General features: G+C 31.4%; 8 protein-coding genes across 8 annotated transcripts; 2 read left to right on the forward strand and 6 right to left on the reverse strand.

The window, feature by feature from the left end:
* Nucleotides 1-1,065: 1,065 nt before the first annotated feature.
* On the forward strand, nt 1,066-8,334 carry LOC134835423 (coiled-coil domain-containing protein 40). Its single transcript, XM_063850301.1, has 3 exons — nt 1,066-2,376; nt 3,234-4,529; nt 8,110-8,334. Exons 1-3 carry the CDS (start codon nt 1,066-1,068, stop codon nt 8,332-8,334), a joined length of 2,832 nt encoding a protein of 943 aa, XP_063706371.1.
* On the reverse strand, nt 8,332-9,886 carry LOC134833967 (uncharacterized). The gene is made up of 4 exons (XM_063848477.1): nt 9,431-9,886; nt 9,226-9,364; nt 8,564-9,172; nt 8,332-8,512 (listed from the first exon to the last, which is right to left on the reverse strand). Exons 1-4 carry the CDS (start codon nt 9,818-9,820, stop codon nt 8,361-8,363), a joined length of 1,290 nt encoding a protein of 429 aa, XP_063704547.1. The 5' UTR covers nt 9,821-9,886; the 3' UTR covers nt 8,332-8,360.
* Nucleotides 9,847-11,984, reverse strand: LOC134833968 (uncharacterized). The gene is made up of 4 exons (XM_063848478.1): nt 11,634-11,984; nt 11,440-11,578; nt 10,798-11,385; nt 9,847-10,097 (listed from the first exon to the last, which is right to left on the reverse strand). The coding sequence occupies exons 1-4, from the start codon at nt 11,910-11,912 to the stop codon at nt 9,964-9,966; spliced, it is 1,140 nt and encodes a 379-aa protein (XP_063704548.1). The 5' UTR covers nt 11,913-11,984; the 3' UTR covers nt 9,847-9,963.
* A 283-nt stretch (nt 11,985-12,267) lies between these two features.
* LOC134834264 (RNA 3'-terminal phosphate cyclase) lies at nt 12,268-13,571 on the reverse strand. Its single transcript, XM_063848857.1, has 3 exons — nt 13,460-13,571; nt 12,713-13,401; nt 12,268-12,656 (listed from the first exon to the last, which is right to left on the reverse strand). Exons 1-3 carry the CDS (start codon nt 13,493-13,495, stop codon nt 12,320-12,322), a joined length of 1,062 nt encoding a protein of 353 aa, XP_063704927.1. The 5' UTR covers nt 13,496-13,571; the 3' UTR covers nt 12,268-12,319.
* Nucleotides 13,572-13,746: 175 nt separating this feature from the next.
* LOC134834595 (uncharacterized) lies at nt 13,747-15,651 on the reverse strand. The gene is made up of 5 exons (XM_063849325.1): nt 15,344-15,651; nt 15,151-15,289; nt 14,677-15,092; nt 14,470-14,617; nt 13,747-14,409 (listed from the first exon to the last, which is right to left on the reverse strand). Exons 1-5 carry the CDS (start codon nt 15,620-15,622, stop codon nt 14,264-14,266), a joined length of 1,128 nt encoding a protein of 375 aa, XP_063705395.1. The 5' UTR covers nt 15,623-15,651; the 3' UTR covers nt 13,747-14,263.
* A 255-nt stretch (nt 15,652-15,906) lies between these two features.
* On the reverse strand, nt 15,907-17,421 carry LOC134834760 (uncharacterized). Its single transcript, XM_063849533.1, has 5 exons — nt 17,116-17,421; nt 16,917-17,055; nt 16,411-16,856; nt 16,204-16,348; nt 15,907-16,148 (listed from the first exon to the last, which is right to left on the reverse strand). The coding sequence occupies exons 1-5, from the start codon at nt 17,383-17,385 to the stop codon at nt 16,006-16,008; spliced, it is 1,143 nt and encodes a 380-aa protein (XP_063705603.1). The 5' UTR covers nt 17,386-17,421; the 3' UTR covers nt 15,907-16,005.
* An 847-nt stretch (nt 17,422-18,268) lies between these two features.
* Nucleotides 18,269-19,994, forward strand: LOC134834369 (uncharacterized). Its single transcript, XM_063849007.1, has 2 exons — nt 18,269-19,327; nt 19,390-19,994. The coding sequence occupies exons 1-2, from the start codon at nt 18,313-18,315 to the stop codon at nt 19,938-19,940; spliced, it is 1,566 nt and encodes a 521-aa protein (XP_063705077.1). The 5' UTR covers nt 18,269-18,312; the 3' UTR covers nt 19,941-19,994.
* A 610-nt stretch (nt 19,995-20,604) lies between these two features.
* Nucleotides 20,605-21,946, reverse strand: LOC134834884 (uncharacterized). Its single transcript, XM_063849687.1, has 4 exons — nt 21,496-21,946; nt 21,027-21,436; nt 20,820-20,967; nt 20,605-20,764 (listed from the first exon to the last, which is right to left on the reverse strand). The coding sequence occupies exons 1-4, from the start codon at nt 21,899-21,901 to the stop codon at nt 20,616-20,618; spliced, it is 1,113 nt and encodes a 370-aa protein (XP_063705757.1). The 5' UTR covers nt 21,902-21,946; the 3' UTR covers nt 20,605-20,615.
* Nucleotides 21,947-24,465: the final 2,519 nt, after the last annotated feature.

Here is a 24,465-nt window from a genome sequence, read left to right on the forward strand (position 1 = left end):
ATCCTGACATTTTAATTGAAAATGATTCAAAGTTATTAAAAAAAATTATTTAATATTTTTCATCAGATAAAAATTTCGAAAAATGCAGATGAAATCAAAATATTTAAAAAAAATATTTTTTTAGTTAAAATTTGAAAATAGTTTAAAGAAAATTATTTGAAATTATTTAAAAAAAAATAATTAATAAATTGCTGATCTTGTAAATATTTCGAAAAAAATAATTTCAGAGCCCACATTTTTTTTTAGAATATAAATTTTGAGTAATTTTTTTTAGATAAATTATTTTAAAAAATATTATAGAAAATATTTGAAATTTGAAATCATGAAAAAACCCTCAAAAAACTATCACCTGATCAAACAAAAATTCTTAATTTTGAAAATCTAAAAATTTCGAAAAAAATTATCATTACAAAACGAAAAAAAATCTTATTTAAAATTTCTGATCAATTATAAAAATTTTTTTTATCGAAACAGCTAAAATTTGAAATAAAAAAATATTTAAAATTAAAAAAAAATTGAAAAATTTAAAAATTTTAAAATAATTTTAAATTTTTAATATTTTTTTTTTTAAATTTGGTAATTTTTGATAAAAATTAAAAAAAGAAATTTTATTTTTTTATCAAAAAAGTTGCTAAAAAAATATTTAATTTCGAAAAAAGCTCATAAGAAGCTGAAATTCTAAAAAAAAATTTTAAAAATTAAAAATTTGAATTTTTTTTTTAAATATTTTTTAAAAATCAATTAAAAACTTAAAAAATATTTTTTGTCAAAAATATAATTTTGAATAATTTTAAAGAAAATTATTTGAAATTATTTTTAAAAAAATTATTTTAAAATGATGATTAGTTAAAAAAAAAATTAAAAAAAACTCTTTAGAGATAAAAAATTATTTAAAAAAATTAATTTTGAGTAATTCATCACTTCAACAAATGCAACAAGTGAATCAAAGCAACTTTTCTGTCACGTTTCTCACACAAAAAAATTCCTTGACAACGGTTGTTGTTTACCGTTATCGACCACACTTCACACTCGAATTCACTAAAACCGCACAAAAAACACGAAAAAATGGATTCTCCAAGCAGTTCATCTGCCGAAACTTGCATCCAAAGCCCAACTGATGAATTTCACGACGAAATTCCCGTTCACGATCACGACCACGAGCACCAAAACTACGAAGATTTCGACGATGCCGAACCTCTGGATGAGCAACTCGACCATTCGCATCACGAAAATGCCGTTTTGCTGCTTCAACCGATCCACGTTTACGACGAAAGTCGCCCTTTGACTGCCGAAGTCGAAGAAATCCCGCAAGACGAGGACTTTTTGGACAAAATCAAAGACAATCCGCTCTTCGATCGGTTCCAAAAAACACTTAAAGAGCACTTATTGAAGGTCCAGGCGCAACTCCAGGCGGAAATTGACGACTTGGACAACCAAATAACGGAGTCAGATCGCCAACGAGAGGAACTCGGAGCGGAATTGTATGACATGCAGGCGAAAGTGGACAAGCAACGGGAGCAAATTCACAAAGCAACGATGGAAATTCAAAAAACTTCGGAAGAACGGAAGAAACGTGAAGACAACATTGTCATCCTGAAGCGCGATTTTCGTCAAAAATCCGAAAATTATAAAGAATCCACGAGAATTTACAACGAAATGTTGATGGAACTCGACAATTTGCAGGCGCTCGAGAACGAAATCAGCAAATGGCACAAAGAAGTCAAAGACGAGATCAAAGTTTCGAAGCGAATGGTCTCGAAAGATGCGCAGGACAAGAAAAAACTCGCCGAAGAAAAGCGTAAAACGGATTTTTTCCTCATGAATTTGGAGCAGGACATTGCGCGACGCGAAAAGGAACTCAGCAACATCAACGTTCAAATAAAGGAGCAAGATGTCATCATCAACGACCTCAAAAGAAGCATCGCCGATGCCAATGCCGACCTCGAAATCATTCAAAATGAGCAAAAACGGCTTCATCAGTCGTGGAACGAGGTTATTGTCGCCATCACGCAACGTGACAAAGTCCTTGCCAAGCACAAGGAAGAGCTGCAAAAAGAGCATGAGGCACAAAAAGTGCTCCAATCGAGCATCGATGCCACTCGCAAGGCGCTGCGGAAGGAAAAAGAGACATTTGTCAAGTTGGAAAACCAAAAAAATCGCATCGCGAGCGATTTAATGTCGATGGAGCGCGATTTTGAACGCGATGATGACGAACATCAGCAAACGTTGCAACAAATTGACGCTTTTAAGGCTTTGCTGGAACAAACGGAGGAAGATTTTAAAAAGGCCCGTTCCGAAGGTTTGCTCATCGAGAACCATCTGAAAAAAATTAATTTGCAAATTGAGAGGCAAAACAAGCAAAAATTTACTTTAGAGGTTAGTTGAAATTATTTTAATTTTAATTTTAATTTTAATTTTAATTTTAATTTTAATTTTAATTTTAATTTTAATTTTAATTTTAATTTTAATTTTAATTTTAATTTTAATTTTAATTTTAATTTTAATTTTAATTTTAATTCTAATTTTAATTTTAATTTTTAATTTTAATTTTATTAATTTTAATTTTAATTAAATTTAATTTAATTTTAATTTTTAATTTTAATTTTTTTAATTTTAATTTTTTTAATTTTAATTTTTTTTATTTTAATTTTAATTTTAATTTTAATTTTAATTTTTTTTAATTTTAATTTTAATTTTAATTTTAATTTTAATTTTAATTTTAATTTTAATTTTAATTTTAATTTTAATTTTAATTTTAATTTTAATTTTAATTTTAATTTTAATTTTAATTTTAATTTTAATTTTAATTTTAATTTTAATTTTAATTTTTAATTTTAATTTTAATTTTAATTTTAATTTTAATTTTAATTTTAATTTTAATTTTAATTTTAATTTTAATTTTAATTTTAATTTTTAATTTTAATTTTTAATTTTAATTATTTAATTTTTATTTAATTTTAATTTTTAATTTTAATTTTTTTTTAATTTTTAATTTTAATTTTAATTAATTTTAATTTTTAATTTTAATTTTTAATTAATTAATTATTTAATTAATTATTTAATTTTATTTTAATTTTATTTTATTTTTTTTTAATTTTAATTTATTTTAATTTTAATTAATTTTAATTTTAATTTTAATTATTTAATTTTAATTATTTAATTTTAATTTAAGCATTGAAAGGATTTTAAGTCAATTTTCATTTAAATGTTTTTCAAAAAATTTTAAATTTCAGGAAAAAGTGCTGGAATGCCTTCAAGATCAAATCACTTCAGATAAAGCTTCGGACCATCGTGCGAAATTACTGCGAGAAGCACAAGCGGAACGTCGAAAACTCGACATTCAGATGTCCGAATTGGAAAACAAACTCGCCAACGGTTTACTGGACCTGGAAAAATGGAAAACAACGATCGCCCAAAGCAAGGAAAACATGGATCGGCTACAAAAAGAGCACGATGCGACCGACGAAGTTGCTGCCGGCATCGCCAAAGAGCTCGACGACATGAAAAAAGAAATCGACCAAAAGATGCGGAAGTTGGATCTCATGAACAAGGAGCTAGATCGTCTCATTCAGGAAGCGGGCGGCAAGGAAATCAACCCGCTCGAGATGAAAGTCCTCGAATTGGAGAAAGATATCGAAGAAATGGACAAAGAAATCACAAAATCGCAAAAGTTTTGGATGCAGTTGCAGTCAAATGTGGTGAATTTGTCGCAAAAACGCACAAATCAACTCAACGAGATCATTATTTCGCGAAAACAACTTCTCGTGATCGAACAACGAGCGTTAAAAATCGAATCAGAGATGGCGCGGTTGGATAACGAGAATAAAGACACGCTCCGAACGCTCGATAATCTGCAATTTACGTTCCAACAGTTGAACGCGCAAATCTACAAAACGAAGAAAAATCACGCCGAAGCCGAACATCGATGCCAAATGGCCCATCAAGAGATCACGGATCGTCTCGAGGCATCGGAGCGCGAAATACTCGACCTAGAAGACCAAATTGCGCACTTGCACGCGGAAATTGACGAAATGAAGCACGCCGTCATGGAAAAACATCACGAAGCCCTTTCGTGGGAGACGAAATTCAAAATGGCGCAAGAAACGAAAAAATATCTGGACGAGGAACTCGCAAATACCTCGGAAACGGCAATGATGAAGGCCGAAATTCATCGCATGGAGGTCCGTTATGCGCAATTAAAGCGGGCGCAGGACAAGCTGATGCAGGATTTGGATAATTCTGTTCATCAGCGCGGGCATATTTTCGATACGGCAAGTTGTCGGGAGAAAGTTAACAAGGAAACAAAGTCACGATCGGCGATGCATCACAAGATTGGCGAGATGAAGGCGAAAATTAAGGCACTTCAAGCGGAAATTACGACAGTGGAGAATGGAATTGTGGAGGTTACGGGCAAAAAACGGTGCATGGAAACGGAGTTGGAGACCAAAAAGCAAGAGCTGGAAGATGAAATTATGCAGGATAAGTTGTTGCAAGCGGAAATTGAGCAAGGAATGCTCTTGAAACAGGAGGTAAGTATTTTTTCGTTTTTTTCATGAACTTAAGGGTCTTAAGTCATCTTAAGTTAACTTTTTCATGAATTTTTTTATATAAAATCGTACTTTTTTTCATTTGACCAAAAATCGATCAGATATCAATGGAAATCAACTTTAGAATGAATATTTATTAACTTTTAGCTTTGAAACCCATCAAAAATTGGTTGAAAATTGACTTGAGAAAAAAGTACGATTTTTGCTCCTCATATGATAAAATCGTACTTTTTTTATTTGATCAAAAATCGATCAGATATCAATGGAAATCAACTTTAGAATGAATATTTATTAACTTTTAGCTTTGAAACCCATCAAAAATTGGTTGAAAAGTGACTTGAGAAAAAAAGTACGATTTTTGCTCCTCATATGATAAAATCGTACTTTTTTTCATTTGATCAAAAATCGATCAGATATCAATGGAAATCAACTTTAGAATGAATATTTATTAACTTTTAGCTTTGAAACCCATCAAAAATTGGTTGAAAATTGACTTGAGAAAAAAAGTACGATTTTTGCTCCTCATATGATAAAATCGTACTTTTTTTCATTTGATCAAAAATCGATCAGATATCAATGGAAATCAACTTAAAAATGAATATTTATTAACTTTTAGCTTTGAAACCCATCAAAAATTGGTTGAAAATTGACTTGAAAAAAAAGTACGATTTTTGCTCCTCATATGATAAAATCGTACTTTTTTTCATTTGATCAAAAATCGATCAGATATCAATGGAAATCAACTTAAAAATGCATATTTATTAACTTTTAGCTTTGAAACCCATCAAAAATTGGTTGAAAAGTGACTTGAGAAAAAAGTACGATTTTTGCTCCTCATATGATAAAATCGTACTTTTTTTATTTGATCAAAAATCGATCAGATATCAATGGAAATCAACTTAAAAATGCATATGAATTAACTTTTAGCTTTGAAACCCATCAAAAATTGGTTGAAAATTGACTTGAGAAAAAAAGTACGATTTTTGCTCCTCATATGATAAAATCGTACTTTTTTTCATTTGATCAAAAATCGATCAGATTTCAATGGAAATCAACTTAAAAATGCATATTTATTAACTTTTAGCTTTGAAACCCATCAAAAATTGGTTGAAAAGTGACTTGAAAAAAAAAGTACGATTTTTGCTCCTCATATGATAAAATCGTACTTTTTTTCATTTGATCAAAAATCGATCAGATTTCAATGGAAATCAACTTAAAAATGCATATTTATTAACTTTTAGCTTTGAAACCCATCAAAAATTGGTTGAAAATTGACTTGAGAAAAAAAGTACGATTTTTGCTCCTCATATGATAAAATCGTACTTTTTTTCATTTGATCAAAAATCGATCAGATTTCAATGGAAATCAACTTTAGAATGCATATTTATTAACTTTTAGCTTTGAAACCCATCAAAAATTGGTTGAAAAGTGACTTGAGTAAAAAAGTACGATTTTTGCTCCTCATATGATAAAATCGTACTTTTTTTCATTTGATCAAAAATCGATCAGATTTCAATGGAAATCAACTTAAAAATGAATATTTATTAACTTTTAGCTTTGAAACCCATCAAAAATTGGTTGAAAATTGACTTGAAAAAAAAAAGTACGATTTTTGCTCCTCATATGATAAAATCGTACTTTTTTTCATTTGATCAAAAATCGATCAGATTTCAATGGAAATCAACTTAAAAATGCATATTTATTAACTTTTAGCTTTGAAACCCATCAAAAATTGGTTGAAAATTGACTTGAGAAAAAAGTACGATTTTTGCTCCTCATATGATAAAATCGTACTTTTTTTCATTTGATCAAAAATCGATCAGATTTCAATGGAAATCAACTTAAAAATGAATATTTATTAACTTTTAGCTTTGAAACCCATCAAAAATTGGTTGAAAATTGACTTGAGAAAAAAAGTACGATTTTTGCTCCTCATATGATAAAATCGTACTTTTTTTCATTTGATCAAAAATCGATCATTTTTCAACTTAAATCTTTTAGCTTTGATCGTACTTTTTTTCATTTGATCAAAAATCGATCAGATATCAATGGAAATCAACTTTAGAATGAATATTTATTAACTTTTAGCTTTGAAACCCATCAAAAATTGGTTGAAAATTGACTTGAAAAAAAAAGTACGATTTTTGCTCCTCATATGATAAAATCGTACTTTTTTTTATTTGATCAAAAATCGATCAGATTTCAATGGAAATCAACTTAAAAATGAATATTTATTAACTTTTAGCTTTGAAACCCATCAAAAATTGGTTGAAAAGTGACTTGAGAAAAAAGTACGATTTTTGCTCCTCATATGATAAAATCGTACTTTTTTTCATTTGATCAAAAATCGATCAGATATCAATGGAAATCAACTTAAAAATGCATATTTATTAACTTTTAGCTTTGAAACCCATCAAAAATTGGTTGAAAATTGACTTGAGAAAAAAAGTACGATTTTTGCTCCTCATATGATAAAATCGTACTTTTTTTCATTTGATCAAAAATCGATCAGATTTCAATGGAAATCAACTTATCTTTTAGCTTTGAAACCCATCAAAAGTTGGTTGAAAATTGACTTGAAAAAAAAGTACGATTTTTGCTCCTCACATGATAAAATCGTACTTTTTTTTATTTGATCAAAAATCGATCAGATATCAATGGAAATCAACTTTAGAATGAATATTTATTAACTTTTAGCTTTGAAACCCATCAAAAATTGGTTGAAAATTGACTTGAGAAAAAAAGTACGATTTTTGCTCCTCATATGATAAAATCGTACTTTTTTAGTACGATTTTTGCTCCTCATATGATAAAATCGTACTTTTTTTTATTTGATCAAAAATCGATCAGATTTCAATGGAAATCAACTTAAAAATGAATATTTATTAACTTTTAGCTTTGAAACCCATCAAAAATTGGTTGAAAATTGACTTGAGAAAAAAGTACGATTTTTGCTCCTCATATGATAAAATCGTACTTTTTTTATTTGATCAAAAATCGATCAGATATCAATGGAAATCAACTTTAAAATGCATATTTATTAACTTTTAGCTTTGAAACCCATCAAAAATTGGTTGAAAATTGACTTGAGAAAAAAGTACGATTTTTGCTCCTCATATGATAAAATCGTACTTTTTTTATTTGATCAAAAATCGATCAGATTTCAATGGAAATCAACTTAAAAATGAATATTTATTAACTTTTAGCTTTGAAACCCATCAAAAATTGGTTGAAAATTGACTTGAAAAAAAAAGTACGATTTTTGCTCCTCATATGATAAAATCGTACTTTTTTTTATTTCATCAAAAATCGATCAGATATCAATGGAATATCAATTTTTCGCTCAAATTTTAGGTATCGTGGGAACTTTGATCAAAGAACACGATAAACTAACTTTTAGACACAAAAAAAAATTTTGTGGAAAAAAAATCCTTAAATGAAATTGTAGTTAAGTTCAAAACTTTTTTGAAAGAAAATCGACTGCTGCACAAAGAAAATTTACCTGTTTGACCTCAAACTCTAAAAAAAATTAAAAATTTCATCTTTTTCCCGTAATTTTCAGAACTTGGAAAACATTGTTCGCAAACAACATCGCGCCAAATGCTACAAAAAACTCCTCAACACGTGCCAGCCGTACAAGAAACGCAGCGAAACTGCCGTCAATGCCGACTACGAGCGTCAACTCGAAGCACACGAGCACTTGACGAACATCGTCGAAGGCCTTCAACAGGAATTCCCCGAACAAAAATACGTCACAACAAAAATTCTACAAACTCTAAAGGGCTAGAGGACTAATTTTGTATTTAATTTGTATCAGTAAATGTCTTTTGCATTAACTTTCATCCGTTTTTGTTGCTGTCGTTCCGCTTGCTGTTCGTCCTGAAGCCGTTTCTTCACCTTACGGAGCTCCGTTTTGGCATCGTCTTCAATGTAGGCATCCGATTGACCAATTTGCTTCTTCAAAACTACAAAAAAAAATTTTTTTTCAGGAATTTTAAAAAAAATTAAAGACTTACAGCAGTAAACGGCTTCGTAAGGTAATAATTGTGTAATTTTCTGATAATTTATGTTCCGTAAATATTCCGGCGTGAAAAGTTGTTCCAAGTTACAAGGTCCAATTTTGGCTTCATTCACCATTTTTAGCCGTAATTCCTTCAAAAAGTTCGCGTCAGATCGAATTTTGAACGAAACTCGTGCCAAATCTGCCTCCGAGGCGATCGGTTTGAAAACTTCGCCTTGACTGACTTCCGTTTCCGACTCCGTTTCGTCATCCCCTTCGTCAATTTCAGCAGTTGCGGGCATAGATTCCTGTTCCAACGTCTCTACCATGTCTTCTTCGACCTCCTCGAACAAAATTTCCTCAATCAGCTCGTCGTCGCCATGCTTCGTTTCCGTTCCGGTGGCATAATTGTGTTCCGTAATCGATGTCACGGCAGATTCTTGCTCGTCGGCGTCATTTTCGTTGACATCCAAGCTCTTATCGGCGGTTTTTGTCGCAACAACAGTCCCAAATTTCTCCTTGTTTCGTATGTTGGCCATGCGAACGCGATTTTTCAAGCGATTTATCTCCTCCAGCGACATGGTTCGGATTTGGACCATATGTTTTCCGGATCGCAAGAGCAGTTCTACGGGAAAAATTGATAAATTTACGGTTAAAATGAAGAAAAATTACATTTACCGCGAAATATTTGCTGATACGGGACCAAATTTTCCATGTTTCGTTGCCCATTTGCTCCGGTGTGGTTGCATTTCAGCAAGAAATCCAGCGAAAAAATATTTTCCAACTTGATATCTCCCTTGGATTTTATATAAGTTTGCTAAAAATATTAATTTTCAATCAAAATTCGTCATTTTTTATGTTTTTTCAAAGGATTCGAACTCACCAAATCACTTTTGTAGAAGGGATCATGCAGAATTTTCTTCGAAATAACCGAAAGCTCCTTGTCGTCATTGATGGGGGTAAAGTGAAAATTCGACGGAGACTTTGCCCGAACAATTTTTGGCTTTTGCTGCTTCCCAGGAGAGATTTTCTTCAAAGGGCTCCGTATAACATAGCTCACGGGAGACGATTTTGTCTTCGGTTCCGTCTCCAAGTCGTCCGTTTGCGAAATTTCCTGCACAACAACGACATTGGGCGCCTTGGATTTGCTCTCTTTCTCCAATTGCTGCTCCCGATCCAGGCACAACGCATCCAATTTCGTCTCAATTGTGCGAACTTTCACGATAATGTACTGAATGAGCCGCTTGAGCTCCTCATTTGTCGTGTCGGGCATCGTTCGGGCACCAAATTTCGATGAAATCCGAGAAAAATGCTACGATTATGACAACAATTTGGTTTGTTTACGTCGTTCATAAGAATTGAAAATTCGAATTTGGTTTGGGGGAGAGAAAAAAAATTGAATTAACGTGAAATTTTTTATTTGTCGGATTTATTGAGTCTGTCTTTTTGTCGTTTGACGACCATACGATAGCGATTTTTGAGTCTGAGAAGTTCGGCTTTGGCATCTCGCTCGATTTCTTCCTTCGATTGGCCCAGGTGACGTTTCAGGTCTGAAAAAAAAAGAAAAAATTGATCAATGATGGCTTTTTAATTCGATTTTGAGCATATTTTTGAATTTTGACCCATGTGACATTTTTAAATTTTGATCCTAATGCACATTTTTTATACTTTTGGCCCTATTGACATTCAAAATTTTGATCCTAATGCACATTTTTTAAGTTTTTATCCCTATTCACATTCAAAATTTTCATCCTAATGCACATTTTTTACATTTTTGTCCCTATTGACATTCAAAATTTTCATCCTAATGCACATTTTTTACATTTTTGTCCCTATTGACATTCAAAATTTTGATCCTAATGCACATTTTTTCTTATTTTGCCCCTATTGACATTCAAAATTTTGATCCTAATGCACATTTTTTATACTTTTGGCCCTATTGACATTTGAAATTTTCATCCTAATGCACATTTTTTATACTTTAGTCCCTATAGACATTCAAAATTTTCATCCTAATGCACATTTTTTATACTTTTGGCCCTATTGACATTTGAAATTTTCATCCTAATGCACATTTTTAACTTTGTTGTCCTTGTTAACATTCAAAATTTTTATCCTAATGCACATTTTGTACATTTTTATCCCTATTCACATTCTAAAATTTCGACCCAGTGCAAATTTTCAATTTTTTCTTTTTCAAAATTCGTTAAAAAAATCGATTTTTATCGAAAATAATGAAAGAAAACTTACAACAATAAACTTCTTTGTAAGGCAGCAGCTCAGACAAACTAATTTTATCGTGTGTGCCCCAAAAGTTCGCATTGCTCAGGTACTCTGGCGTAAAAAGTTGTTCCAAATTACACGGTCCACTTTCCGATTCCTGCACAATTCGAAGCCGCAAATCCTTCAAATAAACCGGATCCGTTTCAATTTTCCTGCTAACTCGATTCAAATCGCGATCATTCTTGATTGGGGTGAAAGCTTCGTCAAAATCTGATTCTTCCTCTTCTACGATCTCTTCCTCTTTCACGTACTCATATTCCACATTTTCATCGTCTTCCTCGATTTTTTCCACCAAATTTTCATCATCAAGTGATTCTACGTAATAAATTTCTTCGCTTTCCTCCTCGTTGGGCTCTAGTTCTTCGATAATTGTGTCTTCGTGATCCATTTCTTGCTCGTAAAGTTCCTCGTCGTCATCCTCGTATTCAATTTCCTCCGTATTTTTGCCTCTTTTTCGTAGTCTATTCATGCGAACGCGATTTTTCACGCGGTAAAGTTGGTCCAAAGACAATTTTTTGATTTGAGATAAGCTTTTTCCGAGTCTTTTGTAGTGCTCTAAAAGAAATTTTTTTAAATTTCATGATTTTTTAAAGTAAAAATCGGCTTTACCGATATAAATTTGTTGGTAAGGTACCAAATTCTCGACATTTCTGCGCTTTTGGGCTCCCGTGTGGTTACATTGCAGCAAAAAATCCGCCGTAAAAAGATCTTCCAACTTCAGGTCCGGCTTGTATTTCATGTAATTTAACTAAAAAAATACAAAAATAATTATTTTTCCTTAAAAAAATCTAAAAATTTCTCACTAATGAATTTTTAAACTCCTTGTCCTTTTGAATTTTCTTCGAAATCAGGTCCAATTCCTTGTCATCCTTGATGGGACTGAAGCTGAATTTTGGTTTTTTCTTCGGAGAGCTTCTCACGACTTCAATTTGCTCCACATAAACTGGCGCCTGCTTCACTTCAACTTCCCGTTTTGCGTTATTTTCATCCAGTAACAAGTCCAACTTTGTCTCGATCGTTTGAATTTTGACGATTACCTGATGAATGAGTTTCTTCAACTCGTAATTCGTGGGTTCAGGCATTATTTCGACAGAATTTCTGAGGATTTTGCGTCGTTATTGGCTCAAAAAACTGAAAATTGTGCGTTTGTTTATGTCGTTCATCAGAATTGACGTCTGCGATGGATTCCAGAAAAACTTGAATTAGCGTGAAAAATTTTTTTTAAATTTATTTTTCGATTTTTTGAACTTTTTTAGGTAAAAAATGAGATTTTTCAGTATATTTTTGATTAAAAATTTTATTTAATAAAATTTAATTTTAAAAATTTTATTTAAAAATAAAATTTAATAATCAAAAATATACTGAAAAATCTCATTTTTTACCGAAAAAAGATCAAAAAATCGAAAAAAAATTTAAATAAAAAAAAATTTATTTTAGAAAAATCAAAATTTATTCACAAAAATCACACAAAAATGTACAAAAAACGATTTTAATTGGAATTTTCGAGTCCAATTCCATCACATTCGATGACACAAGTCTGTCCTTCCTCAACAACACGAAATTTGGCTTTGGTCATTAACTCGCAAACGTGAATTGCGGTCTTTGTATGTAGCGTTAAAGGTAGGGTCCTGACCCGGCTTGTACCTTTGGCGAGTGCCATGAAGATTATCAGTTGATCTTGCACGTGGGAGTCGACGCAGGCGCCACTATTTGTCGCGTAAAGCATTTCCAGAGCTGCTTTTTCGCCCGTGACTTTACTGGATTCCTTTCGACTACCGATTCTGCCGCTCCCGATGAAGCATCCTGTGGTAGTTTCAGTGCAAAGACTACAAAAAATGGATTTTTAATTTTTTTTTTTTAAGAAAAAATTAATTTTTCTTACATAATTCCTGAACAATTGTCTCTTGCGATTGCTGGATCTTCCTTATAAACCTCAATATTCGCTCGAACTGGAAGGTTTTGCATTTTATTCTTTGCCCCATTTGCCATGTCGTGCGCTAAATTAAGCGGCAAAGTCCCCGCCACGTAATTCCATCCATAAATTTTCATGTAATCACCAAAATTTGTAATTTCTACAGCTTTCAAGGACTTTACGGGACGACATTTGATCACACAATGCCCGCCCCCTTTCGGAAAATACCCCCGACGAAGAAGATCAAAGTCAAAAGTTGCCCCGAATTTTTCCAGATTCGGTCTCAGAATTTCCGTCATCTCATCAATTTGCGGTGCCATTTCGCAATTTGTGCCGCCCTTCAATTCCAAGGTCACTTCACGGTCAGCAAACAAGCAAACCGGCAAGGAAATTTGCAACAAAAGCCCAATACTGCCGGCAGTTTTTGTATCTGCTGTGAAAGTGCCGCCTCGAATCGTTTTAGGCTCGAACTCGATTTGGGAGCTTCCGAGTTCAGCTCCGCGCACATTGGCTTGACAAATGTCACGTAAAAGCTCGATTCCCTTGAGATGTTGGGCAGCTAGACCGCCTTTTGCGCGATTTGCACGGATTTTTGTGATGCGAACCGGGATTCGGCAAAGGGCGCTTAAGCTGAGGGCGATTCGGAGGATTTGACCGCCCTGGAAAAGTTTTTTGATGAGATTTTTGTGAGAAATTGATGAGAATTTGGGAACTTACGCCTTCAAGAATACTGCCATCGATCTCAAGGGTCATTTTGGAGGAGGAAAATTTCCTTCGTTGTGCGAATTTGGACAAAAATCAACAAAAACAAGGAAAAGGTGAATGTAACTTGGGACGAAAATTATTCAAAAATCGTTTCGGTGAGAAATTTTAAGTATTTTTCTTGAAATTTGATGTCAAAGCCACGGATTTTAGACATTTTTTAGTGCATTTGGGTATATTCAAGTACCTCTTTGACATGCCCGATCTCACTAAAAATGCATAGAAACACTTTGGTTCGTTCTAGAATTTTAAATTTAGGTTTTTTGGACTACTTTAGGCCTAACTAATACAAAACCATCAAAAAATCTCATGCCATTTTTTTTCGATGAAATGCTGATATATAGGGTGATGTGAAGCCCTAACATAGTCAATAGCTTTTTGTGGGTTGTCAGTCATTTATCAAAGCTCAAAGACATTATCAAGTATTGAAAATGTCTCTTTATAAAAAAAATCTCGAAATAGAATTTGAGCCATCTTGATTATATGTGCAATTTGCGGTATGCCGCTTCGATTTTTAGCAAAATATACGAATTTTTGGGCCAAATTGTCGAAAAATCCTTAAAAATCATGAAATGAGCCGGTGAAAATACAGAATGCCGCCTCTGTTGGCAAAAATTAGTAAGTAAAAATATGTTCTGCTGTTTCTTCTGCTTCAAAGCAAATTTTGCATTCAGCTGAATCTCCCGTTTTGTACATCTTTTTGATCAATTTTTAGTCTTTTGGAAGTTACTTCTTTAAAAAATCAATTTTTTTAGTAATTTATGACAATTTTGTCCTTTTACTTGGCGTCGGATTGCCTCGCCTCGGTTCGTGTCTTGCGTAAACTCTTTTCTTCATTCGTCTCAATTCTGTTTTGGCGTCATATGCGATGTCTTCTAAAGTAGCTCCTTTGATGCGTTTTAAATCTAAAATACAAAAAAAAATAAAATTTTCATATTTTTTTTATGTGAAAAATTGTGACTTACGGAAGTAAACTTGCTGATAAAGCATGAGATCCGTCAATTTATCCCTGTCACTCATGCCCAAGTAGGTATAAGAAAACAAAAATTCATCCGTAAAAAGTTGATCGAGACGACAAACGTTGTCACGATTTAAACTACTAAAATGATTTCGCTAAAAAAAATTATTTCAATTAATCCAAACCAAGCAAAAAAAAATATTCAAAAATTTACAAGCTCTTCCAAGTACTCCGGATCCTCCATAATTCGTTCGTCAACAATGATAAGTTCCTTTTTCGTGTTTATCGGTTCATGCGGGAAGCCTGTGGGCTTATTGTCACTTGTACATGCCATACTTGTCGAAGGTACCAATTTTATCAAAGGCTCATCACTGTCACTGTTTTCGTCGAAAGGTTCATTTTTGATGTCTAACTGGGAATTCTCTTCGTCTATACTTAAACTGTCTTCGTTAAAGTTTTGATAGTCGTGATCTACTGGAATTTGTCCTTCTTCGAGATTTTCGTAGTCTCTTAGTCTCATATTTAGTCTGTGACGAGCCCTTCGACTTACGCGCTTCTTGATCCGATGAATTTCGTTCATCACAAATTTACGTATGAATGTGGGGTCTTCACCGTTTAGCTTTCGAGTGTCTTGAAAATGAAGAAAATTATTAAAATTTGCTGAAAAAATACTTTTAAAAGAACTTACAAACATATACTTTTTCATACGGAGCGAGATCTTCAAGTTTCTTTTTGCCGTAAAGACCGGAGAGATTGTAGCCAAGTAGAAAATTTTCAGTGAAAAAATGTTCCAAGCAAAGGTTTTGCTTCGATTGCATGAATAATCGCTAAAAAAAGACAAGAAATTAGAAGTTTTCTGTTTTTTTTATTTTAAAACTCACCAAATTTTGCAAATATTCTGGATCATTGTTAATTAAGTTTGAAATTTCTTGGAGTTCTTCGTCATCATTGATAGGATTGAAATTAAAGCTCAAATCAGGTTTTTCTTGAGGAACTGGAATCTCAATTTGTAAAGCAGGTATGTCTTTTTCTACATCCTTTTCTACATCTTCGTCGCTTTTAATGCCAAGAAATTGATCCAATTTTGACTCTATCGCGTGAACTTTCTTCAAGACGCGACAAATAAAGTCCATTAACTCAGCATTCGTAAAATCAGGCATTTTTGGTGAACATTAACTGGCTCTCGAGTTCTTGATGAAAACGTAAACAAAACACAACTGTCAAACGAGTAAAAAATGCAACATGGGCTTGGCGTCAAAAAAGGCGCAAACTGAATGAGAGTTTGTTGCACGTGGATTGAGGAGTTAGATAACCTAAAATTTGGAAAAGATCAGTTTTGATCAGTTATCTTGTTTAAAATGATTTAATTTTTTTCATTTTTGACCGTATTTGATTTTTTTAAACATACTTTCTAGTCACCAAGATAAGTTTTTGAATTCGTAAAAACATAAAATCTGTTTAGCATTTTTTTTATTTTTTAAGAGATAACCTTAAAAAGCAGCTTCTTTGAATGTAAGTTATTTTGGAATTTCAGTAATTTAACTTAGATTTTTGTCTTTTTACACGGCGGTGGTTTGATACGTCTTGTTTCATTTCGTGAGTAAACTCTTTTCTTCATTCGTCTCAATTCCGATTTGGCGTCAAATTCGATGTCTTCTAAAGTTGCTCCTTGGATTCGTTTTAAATCTAAAGGACAAAAAGAGTCAATTTCAGTAATTTTCAAGTGAAAATTGTGACTTACGGAAGTAAATATCCTTATAAAGCGTGAGATCAGTCAATTTTTCCCTGTCGTGCATGCCCGAATAGTTGTATGTAAACATAAGCTCACTGGTAAAAAGTTGATCCAATCGACAAACGTTGTCGCGATTTCTACTGAAATGCTTTCGCTAAAGACAAATGTTCAAATCAATCAAACCAAGCAAAAATTCAAAAAAAAAAAAAAACTTACAAGTTGTTCCAAGTATTCCGGATCCTCCTTAATTCGTTCGTCAACAATGCTCATTTCCTTTTTTGTCTTTATCGGCTCGAATGGAAAACCCCTGAGAGGAGTGACACTCTTCGTAGGTTCCAAACTACTTGAAGGTTCTTCACCTGCTGAAGGTACCAATTTTGCCAAGGGCTCATTACTATCACTGTCCTCGTCGAAAGGTTCATTTTTCACAATGTCTAACTGAGAATCGTCTTCATCCAAACTCAAACTGTCTTCATTGAATTCTGATCTTTGGTAATCGTGATCTACAGGGATTTGTCCTTCTTCGAGACCTTCATAGGCTTTTAGTCTCTTTTGTAGCTTATGACGGGCCCTTCGACTGACACGATGATTTATCTGGCTGATTTTGCTCATCACTAATTTACGTATGTACTTGGGATCTTCACCGTTGAGCTTTAGAACGTCTAAAAATTCAAGGTAGTCAATTTAGGTGCAAAAAAAAAATATTTTGTAGGGAGACTTACAGACATACACCTTTTCAAAAGGTGCAAGACCCTCAAGTTTCCTTTTACCATTTATACCGCAGAGATTGCAGCCGAGTAGAAATTTTTCAGTAAAAATGTCTTCCAAACAGAATTTTCGCTTAGATTGCATGAGTAATCGCTAAAGGAGACAAAAAGTTAGAACTTCCCTTGATTTTTTTTTTAAACCCAAGCAACTTACCAAATTCTGCAAATACTTTGGATCTTTGTTAATCAAGTCAGTAACTTCTTGCAGTTCCTTGTCATCATTGATGGGATTGAAATTGAAGCTCAAGTCGACGTTATCATTAAGAGTTAATATATCAAAAGGCGATGCAGTCTGGTCTTTCTCTTCGTCGTCGTCGTCATTTTTAATGCCAAGAAATTGATCCAATTTTGACTCTATCGCGTGAACTTTTTTCAAGACGCGACAAATAAATTCCATTAACTCAGTATTCGTGTAATCAGGCATTTTTGGTGAACATCAACTGGCTCTTGAGATCTGAGTGAAAATATAAACAAAACACAACTGACGAAGGAGTAAAAAATGCAACATGGGCTTGGCGTCAAAAAAGGCGCAAACTGAATGAGAGAGTGTTGCACGTGGTTTAAGGAGTTAAATAACCACAAATTTCGGTAAGTATATTTTTAAAATTTATATCATATTTTATATCTAATATAGGATTATAAGATCATTGAAATCAAGGGAGAAAATTATGTTCGACTATCAAAACTCCACACTCTCAGAAGCCAACATCATCAGAGAGGGTGAGGGGCAACTAACTAACCTCTGAAATCTGAAAGATCTTGCGAATCGACAAACCAAATGGCGACAATTCGTGAACCGCCTTTGCTCATTATGAGGACAGTCTTGAATCTTCGGACAAGAGACAAAGCGTAAAGTAAATAAGTATAAAAACTCAAGGATGTACATATCTCATATGAGTTGCAGGTCAAGGATCTTGGTATCTTGCTTGAGAAATTGTATTTTGGAAAATACATTGACATCATCGTTAGCAAGGCAAATTCAATCTTGGTCTTTATTCAAAGATTTGAAAGGAAGTTTGAGGATTTATTTGCAATTAAGTGGATATTTGTATCATTAGTGGTTTCCATCATTGACTATTGAAACAATTCAGAAACAATTCTTGATTTTTTTGTCTACGAAATTTGGGCTGGAATAAAAATCAATTGCCTTCCTCCAAACATAGATTGAACTTGATTGACATGGATATTCATGAAAAATCTTTATAAAAAGCTCATAATAACAGAAACCGTAAAAATTTCTACAATTTTCATCAACTGTCATTTCAACCTTTTTGACAGTTCATTTGAATTTTTTGTGTGTACTGTAAACAAATCGTCTTGGAGCCAAATTCTCACATAAAATTCACTTAAAATGTCTCAAATCACAACAATTAAGGACGTTGTGCAACTAATTCTCGCCCTGCAGCGAAAAGTAAACCACATTGACGAAAAACTGGATAAAGTGATGCACATTGAAGAAAAACTAGATAAAGTGCTCCACATTGATGAAAAACTGGATAAAATTCTCGCGAAATTCGAGACGCTACAAATTCGAGAATCAAACAAAGTTGTAGTTGTGCGAAAAGTCCCTCAAACCGCCGCTCAAAATGCCGTCGTCGAACCCACAGTAGCTCCAAAATCCACAGTAGCTCCACAACCCACAGTAGACGATTTCGCCTTTCGTCCCATCGAGAACCAAAAAGAAGCCATCTCGCTCGCGAACAAGTTGCGAAGTGACGAAGGCTTTGCGCAACGACTTCACAAATTTCTCAGCGCCAAAGGAGACTTGAAACTGGATGACATGTATTCGCCGCGATATCTTTGCAGTCAAACCTTTGTGATGTTGAACAAGACGCTGCTCTTTAAAAATGTCTTTGTGCGGATCAAGAAGAACGAGGGATACACAGAAGCTTCTATCGAGAATTATGTGGTGCAAAAAATACGAGATATCAAGGAAGCGCGCAGGAAATATGAGCTGGAGAAGATGAATCATTTGCAAGGAGTCGTGAAAATTCCGGTAATTTCGCAAGTTTTGTCGGCGATGCATGAACAAGAGGCGGAAAATGATGAGGAAATGGATATTGAGGAGGAAAATGGCATGGGCGATCTTGAACCGGGTGAAATTCCGATCAAAATTGAGAAACCAGAAAGCCCGGATCCCTCATTTGTTTTCACTCCAATCCAAAATGACGCAGAATTGAAACAGATTTCGAAGAAAATTCGGCAAGATTCGTTGTACAAAACGCAATTACGACGATTTATCAAGAAAATTGGAAATTTCACGGTAACTGACCTTTTTACGGAAACTTTTCTCTTGAGCTTGCTCGAAGGCAAAAATGAACTTCACACTTTGCAAACGTTGGAACCTTTTGAACAAATTTATGTTTGTAAGTTTTTTCGATTTTCTTGAATTTTTTTTCAAAAAATTACGAAAAATTATTTTTTGTAGTTCTCAAATTCACTGCAGGCGAAGGATCTCAAGACACAATTCGTCAATCAGCTTTAGCGGAAATTAATGCCATTCGAGAACGCTTTCCGCCGCAAGAACCAATCATTCCCATGGATACTGTTCGTGTCAAAATTGAAGACGATCCTTCTTGCAGTTCATCTTCTCAGCCGGAAATTCAAAATTTTGCTTTGTACGAAAATGACGCTTCAACATTTGTGCCAATTCGGAACGAAGATGACTTGGAAAAATTGACGGAAAAACTGAAAAATCCCCAATACGTGAAGGATTTGCAGCAAAAGTTGATGGATGAAGCCACAAATCAAAATTGTAAGCTGGAACAAATTTTCAGCGTGGAGTTTTTGCGACAACAGGAAGTTTTTGACAATGGACAAGCGAGACTGGAAGGACTGAAGGCTTATAAAGTGCTGTATGTCGAGTGCAAGAAACAGCAAGGATGTTCAATGAAAGACATTAAGGAGCAAACAAAACAGAATTTGACAAATTTGTGGAATCATCCGAAAATGATTATTCATCGATTACGAAAGAAATAAATTAATTTATCGATTTTGAGTGAGAAAAAAATGATTTTTTAAATTTTAACGGAAATTTTTTTGAATTGACATTTAAAAATTTTCTATAAAAATATTATTCATATTCGAATTTTTATTTTTTTTTTCTAATAAAAATCCAAAATTCTTGATCAAATATTGAAGAATTTCTTAATTATGAGTTGAAAAATATTTTTAAAAAATTTAACGGCCGTTTTTTGAACTGACATTTAATAATTTTTGATTAAAAAATGAAATTTTTCTCTTAATTTTTTAAAAATTTTTACATTTTTTTTTCAAAATAAATTTATAAAAGCTGTAAAAGATCTCAAGAATTTATAATTTTTTTTTTACCGCATTTCGAAGAAAAAATGCGGTATTAAATTCGACTTGTCAGTAGCGTGTGTGTGTGTCAGTAGCGCTGTGCCCAAAAAAAAAATTTTTTATTTCTTCAAAAATCGAGGAGATTTTGATGGAAATCATCTTTAGAATGAATATTTATTCAATTTTAGCTTTTACTTTTACTATTTTTTCATAAAACTCGGAATACTATTTTTTCATAATTTTTTTGGAAATTTCACGATTTTCATCAAATTTAAAATAAAATTTCGTTAAAACTATTGAAAAAAAATCAAAACAAAAGACTCCAAATTAAAATTATTGAAAATTAAATCTTTATTATTTCTCTTTTTTTGTTACCGGCGGCAATTCTCCGCGTTTCCGTTGAACTTTTCGACGAGCAGCCATGCGATTTTTCAGTCTTTTCAGCTCATTCGAGGCATCCAGTTCAATTTGTTTCAAGTCAAGTCCCGTGTGTTTCTTCAAATCTAAAAAATTTCCCATTAATTTCAGTTTTTAAACAATTTTTTAGAGATTTCTTACAAAAATACAGAGCTTTGTATGGAACGAGATCCGCTAATTTCCGATTATCTTGCCTGCCATAGAGATTAAAGTCCTGCAAATATTCCACTGTGAAAAGTTGTTCCAAAGTAATTTGTCCGTTGTCTGATTCGTTGACCAAATGAAGGCGCTAAAAATTAAAATTTTCATGATTTTTTAAAATTTTATAGAAAAATTATTTTTTTTTACCAATTGCTTCAAATATTGCGGATTATTTCGAATTTTCTGCGTTACTGCTTCGAGATCGGCGTCAGAGTTGATGGGACTGAAAGCGTATTCCTCGTCGTATTCGTGATACGGCATCTCATGCTCGATCGTCTCTTCGATAAATATTTGGCCAGGTTCGGTGTATGTTTCATGCGATAAATCCTCTTCTTCCTCTTGAACTTCCTCGATGGGATCTTCAACGACAATTTGTTCCTCGATTTTGTACCGTGGCGCAACTCGTTGCTCCTCGAAATGCGTTTCTTGTGCCGGAGTAGCGGTCCGTTTTTGTTGAAGGGAACGTCTCTTGTAAACGCGATTCTTGATTTTGGTCAATTTTTCCACAAGTTCTCGCTTGATCTCGTCTTCTGTGAGGGATTCTTTCATTTTTAGGTCTGAAAAAAAATTTTTTTAACTATTTTTTTTTATAGAAAAAGACAATTTTTGCACTTACACATGTAAATTTGCTCGAACGGGACGATTCCTTCCAATTTTCTCTTGCCATTGGCGCCGCTCAAGTTGTAATCGAACAAAAAGACGTCCGTAAAGAGATGTTCTATGGTGAAATTTCCCTTTGATGAAATGTAAGCCAGAAGCTTTTTCCGGTATTGCGGGTCATTTTCGATGGTTTGTGTGACTTCGGCGAGTTCTTCTTCGCTGCCGATTGGAGTAAATTTGAAATCAAAGTCCAAATCTTCGAATCCTTCTTCGCCTCTGTGGATGAACCGGACTGCTTGTTTTGTTTGTTGGTTGTTCTTCAGTTCTATCAGGACCTGGTCGATTTTGTCCTCGAGCGTGTTGACTTTGTTGATGACTCGATGAATGAGCTTCACTAAATCCTCATTCGAATAATCGGGCATTTTTACGGAGAGTTTTTAGGAATTTTGGAGCGAAATCGACTATTTTGTTTGTTTACATGAAATTTGTGTGAATATGAATTCACGGTGAATTCACGATGAAATCCGAATGAATTTATTACTTTCAACCGTCTCAGGAATAGTAACTGGATTTCGAAGTATTTAATTTAAATTTCCGTTAATTATATATATAATTTATGTATCATATATAATACATTATATGATATTAAAATATTCATAAATAATAATTATAATTATTAATAATTTAATAAAAATTATAAATATTATATAATTTTATTTATTTATTATTTAATTAATTATTTTATTTTTTTTATTTTAAATAAAAATATATTTTTTTATAATAATAAACTAATAATAATTAATTTTATTTAATTTAAAAAATAAATAAATATTTAAAAATATTATATTTATTTATATTTTTAAAAATAATACATATTTTTATAATAACTAAATAATAATTATTATAAAATATAAATTAAATAAAATTAATTATTATTAACATATTATCATAAATATTATTTAATTAAAAAAATATATTTTAATTATTAATTAATTTTAAATAAAATTAAAAAACTTAATTATAATAATTAAAGTGTTTGTTTTTTAAAATTTAATAAAATAAAACATTTTAAATAAATAACTTTTCTGCCAGAACTTGGCACTGATAAAAAAAATAAAAATTATAATAAGTAGGTATGTAGAAATATTTTCATATTTTTTTAAATATTTATTTTAACGATAAAAACCCATAAAATTACCTTTTTCAACTCAAATTGAAGCCATTTATAATAAATAAAAAAACAGTATTGAATTTTATTACACTTATTTATTTTTCTTATCATTTATAAATACAGCATAAGTAACTATTATTTTTTTAACATAAATTTTCTTAATTTCTTCTTATTATTTTTCACAATTTTTTCATTTTTTTTTTCGAAACTCTTTTCTCAATTAATTTTGTATCAAATGTTTATAGTCATCCTATTTTTTTCGTTTTATTTATTTTTTTTTTTCTTAAAAACAATATAAAGGCAACTAAATAATTGTTATACAAACTGATGATTATCATTCAACTTAAACTTAATGTATAATATAATATTTTTTTTTCTTTATCATATTAAAACTAAATTAAAATATAAATTCAAATAAAAATATTGCATGAGCCAATTCTTCTTTTTTTTATTATATATGCACATTATTTATTAAGTAATTAAATTAAAGTAAAATTGAATGTTATATTTTTATTAAAAATAAAATGAATATAATATAATATGACTGTTCGGGTTTTCTATATATTTGATCTTTTTCATTTGATTTTTTTTTGCATATATTGCATATGAAAAAATTAGAAATCAATTTTTTTCTTATTTAATATTTGATTATACGCCTAAAGTTTTTTTTTTATTTTCCAAAATGTACAATTTTTTTTATTTATATATATTTATAATATATATAGCCGAAAAAAATAATTAAATTTGGCAATTTCTCTTTTTTTTTACAATTGTTTCTCGAAAAAAATGTGTTCTTTTCTTCTTCTTTTTTAATATATATTTTTTTAAAATGTTTATTATTGTAGTAGTAGATGCAGTAGAATTTCATCTTGAAACTAAATAATAAAGAGAATATAGGAACAAAATGTAAAATCAAGTATTTTGACGTGATATTGATCAGAAATATCATTCAAACAGCATTCGTTTTTTTTTTTTATTTATTTTTCACATACATACACAAATGTTTATTATTCTGTTTGTTGTTGTTTTATTTATTTTTTTTGTCATTATCGGTATTTTTATTTTTTATTATTTTGCAATATTATAATAGTAGTTCTTGTTGCTGCTTGTGTGGTTTTGCATGTAACTATCTTAATATGTTGTGTGTAAGATTTGGGTGTGTTTCCATCATTTTACTCATCATATATCTTGATGCATAAGTTATGAGAGTTTCTTTGTTCTTTATGTAGTTTATACTAATTCTATTAATAATAATCATAAAATATGTGTTGTGATGTGAAGGAAAATTGGGGCAAAAACTTGGGGAACAAAATTCTATATTTTTTTATTCTTATGTGTTTTGTGTGTGTTTTCTATTATTATTTTTTTTTTTGACAAAAATGACAATTTTATATATATTTTCATATAATATATATATAATTATATACGTTGAATACACGTACAAGTACATTTATAATTCTAATATTTATTTCATTGTTTGAAATTTGAAAAAAGTTTTTTTTTTGTGTAAAAATATAGTAGTATATAGTTTGTAAAAAAATGTTACTCTTTCGTAATGAAAGCGAAAAAAATCAAGTTTAGTCTCTTTTTTGTCTTGTAATAAAAGTTAGGCATCTTTTTACGATGTTTATGATAATTGGGGTTTTCATTATTATTTTTTTTAATAATATATATAATAATTATTTTTTTAAAAAAATTATTATATATATATATTTTTTTTTGCAAAAAAGGACTAAACTATATTTAAAAAAAATATTTTTTATTATTTAATAAATGTATTCGTCTTTTTTATCTTTATATTTTATTTTTTTTAAA

The sequence above is a fragment of the Culicoides brevitarsis genome, chromosome 3 (genome assembly GCF_036172545.1).
Source record: "Culicoides brevitarsis isolate CSIRO-B50_1 chromosome 3, AGI_CSIRO_Cbre_v1, whole genome shotgun sequence".
Classification (NCBI taxonomy): domain Eukaryota; kingdom Metazoa; phylum Arthropoda; class Insecta; order Diptera; family Ceratopogonidae; genus Culicoides; species Culicoides brevitarsis.

Bases quoted from the DNA above. Each gene is read 5' to 3' on its own strand.
- LOC134833967 (XM_063848477.1), bottom strand. From the start codon at position 9,820: ATGCCCGACACGACAAATGAGGAGCTCAAGCGGCTCATTCAGTACATT. The intron at 9,365-9,430 runs GTGAGTTCGAAT...TAATATTTTTAG, and splicing joins CCTTCTACAAAAGTGATTTG to CAAACTTATATAAAATCCAA. The intron at 9,173-9,225 runs GTAAATGTAATT...TTTTTCCCGTAG, and splicing joins GTATCAGCAAATATTTCGCG to AACTGCTCTTGCGATCCGGA.
- LOC134835423 (XM_063850301.1), top strand. From the start codon at position 1,066: ATGGATTCTCCAAGCAGTTCATCTGCCGAAACTTGCATCCAAAGCCCA. The intron at 2,377-3,233 runs GTTAGTTGAAAT...TTTAAATTTCAG, and splicing joins AGCAAAAATTTACTTTAGAG to GAAAAAGTGCTGGAATGCCT. The intron at 4,530-8,109 runs GTAAGTATTTTT...CGTAATTTTCAG, and splicing joins GAATGCTCTTGAAACAGGAG to AACTTGGAAAACATTGTTCG.
- LOC134834884 (XM_063849687.1), bottom strand. From the start codon at position 21,901: ATGCCCGATTATTCGAATGAGGATTTAGTGAAGCTCATTCATCGAGTC. The intron at 21,437-21,495 runs GTAAGTGCAAAA...ATTTTTTTTCAG, and splicing joins GTTCGAGCAAATTTACATGT to ACCTAAAAATGAAAGAATCC. The intron at 20,765-20,819 runs GTAAGAAATCTC...GAAATTTTTTAG, and splicing joins ATACAAAGCTCTGTATTTTT to ATTTGAAGAAACACACGGGA.
- LOC134834760 (XM_063849533.1), bottom strand. From the start codon at position 17,385: ATGCCTGATTACACGAATACTGAGTTAATGGAATTTATTTGTCGCGTC. The intron at 16,857-16,916 runs GTAAGTCTCCCT...TTGAATTTTTAG, and splicing joins TTTTGAAAAGGTGTATGTCT to ACGTTCTAAAGCTCAACGGT. The intron at 16,149-16,203 runs GTAAGTCACAAT...TTTGTCCTTTAG, and splicing joins TTATAAGGATATTTACTTCC to ATTTAAAACGAATCCAAGGA.
- LOC134834369 (XM_063849007.1), top strand. From the start codon at position 18,313: ATGTCTCAAATCACAACAATTAAGGACGTTGTGCAACTAATTCTCGCC. The intron at 19,328-19,389 runs GTAAGTTTTTTC...TATTTTTTGTAG, and splicing joins TTTTGAACAAATTTATGTTT to TTCTCAAATTCACTGCAGGC.
- LOC134833968 (XM_063848478.1), bottom strand. From the start codon at position 11,912: ATGCCTGAACCCACGAATTACGAGTTGAAGAAACTCATTCATCAGGTA. The intron at 11,386-11,439 runs GTAAAGCCGATT...AATTTCTTTTAG, and splicing joins TTACCAACAAATTTATATCG to AGCACTACAAAAGACTCGGA. The intron at 10,098-10,797 runs GTAAGTTTTCTT...TTTTTTTTTCAG, and splicing joins TTACAAAGAAGTTTATTGTT to ACCTGAAACGTCACCTGGGC.
- LOC134834264 (XM_063848857.1), bottom strand. From the start codon at position 13,495: ATGACCCTTGAGATCGATGGCAGTATTCTTGAAGGC. The intron at 13,402-13,459 runs GTAAGTTCCCAA...AAACTTTTCCAG, and splicing joins ATGGCAGTATTCTTGAAGGC to GGCGGTCAAATCCTCCGAAT. The intron at 12,657-12,712 runs GTAAGAAAAATT...CATTTTTTGTAG, and splicing joins GACAATTGTTCAGGAATTAT to TCTTTGCACTGAAACTACCA.
- LOC134834595 (XM_063849325.1), bottom strand. From the start codon at position 15,622: ATGCCTGATTTTACGAATGCTGAGTTAATGGACTTTATTTGTCGCGTC. The intron at 15,093-15,150 runs GTAAGTTCTTTT...TTCATTTTCAAG, and splicing joins GTATGAAAAAGTATATGTTT to ACACTCGAAAGCTAAACGGT. The intron at 14,618-14,676 runs GTAAATTTTTGA...AATTTTTTTTAG, and splicing joins CGGAGTACTTGGAAGAGCTT to CGAAATCATTTTAGTAGTTT.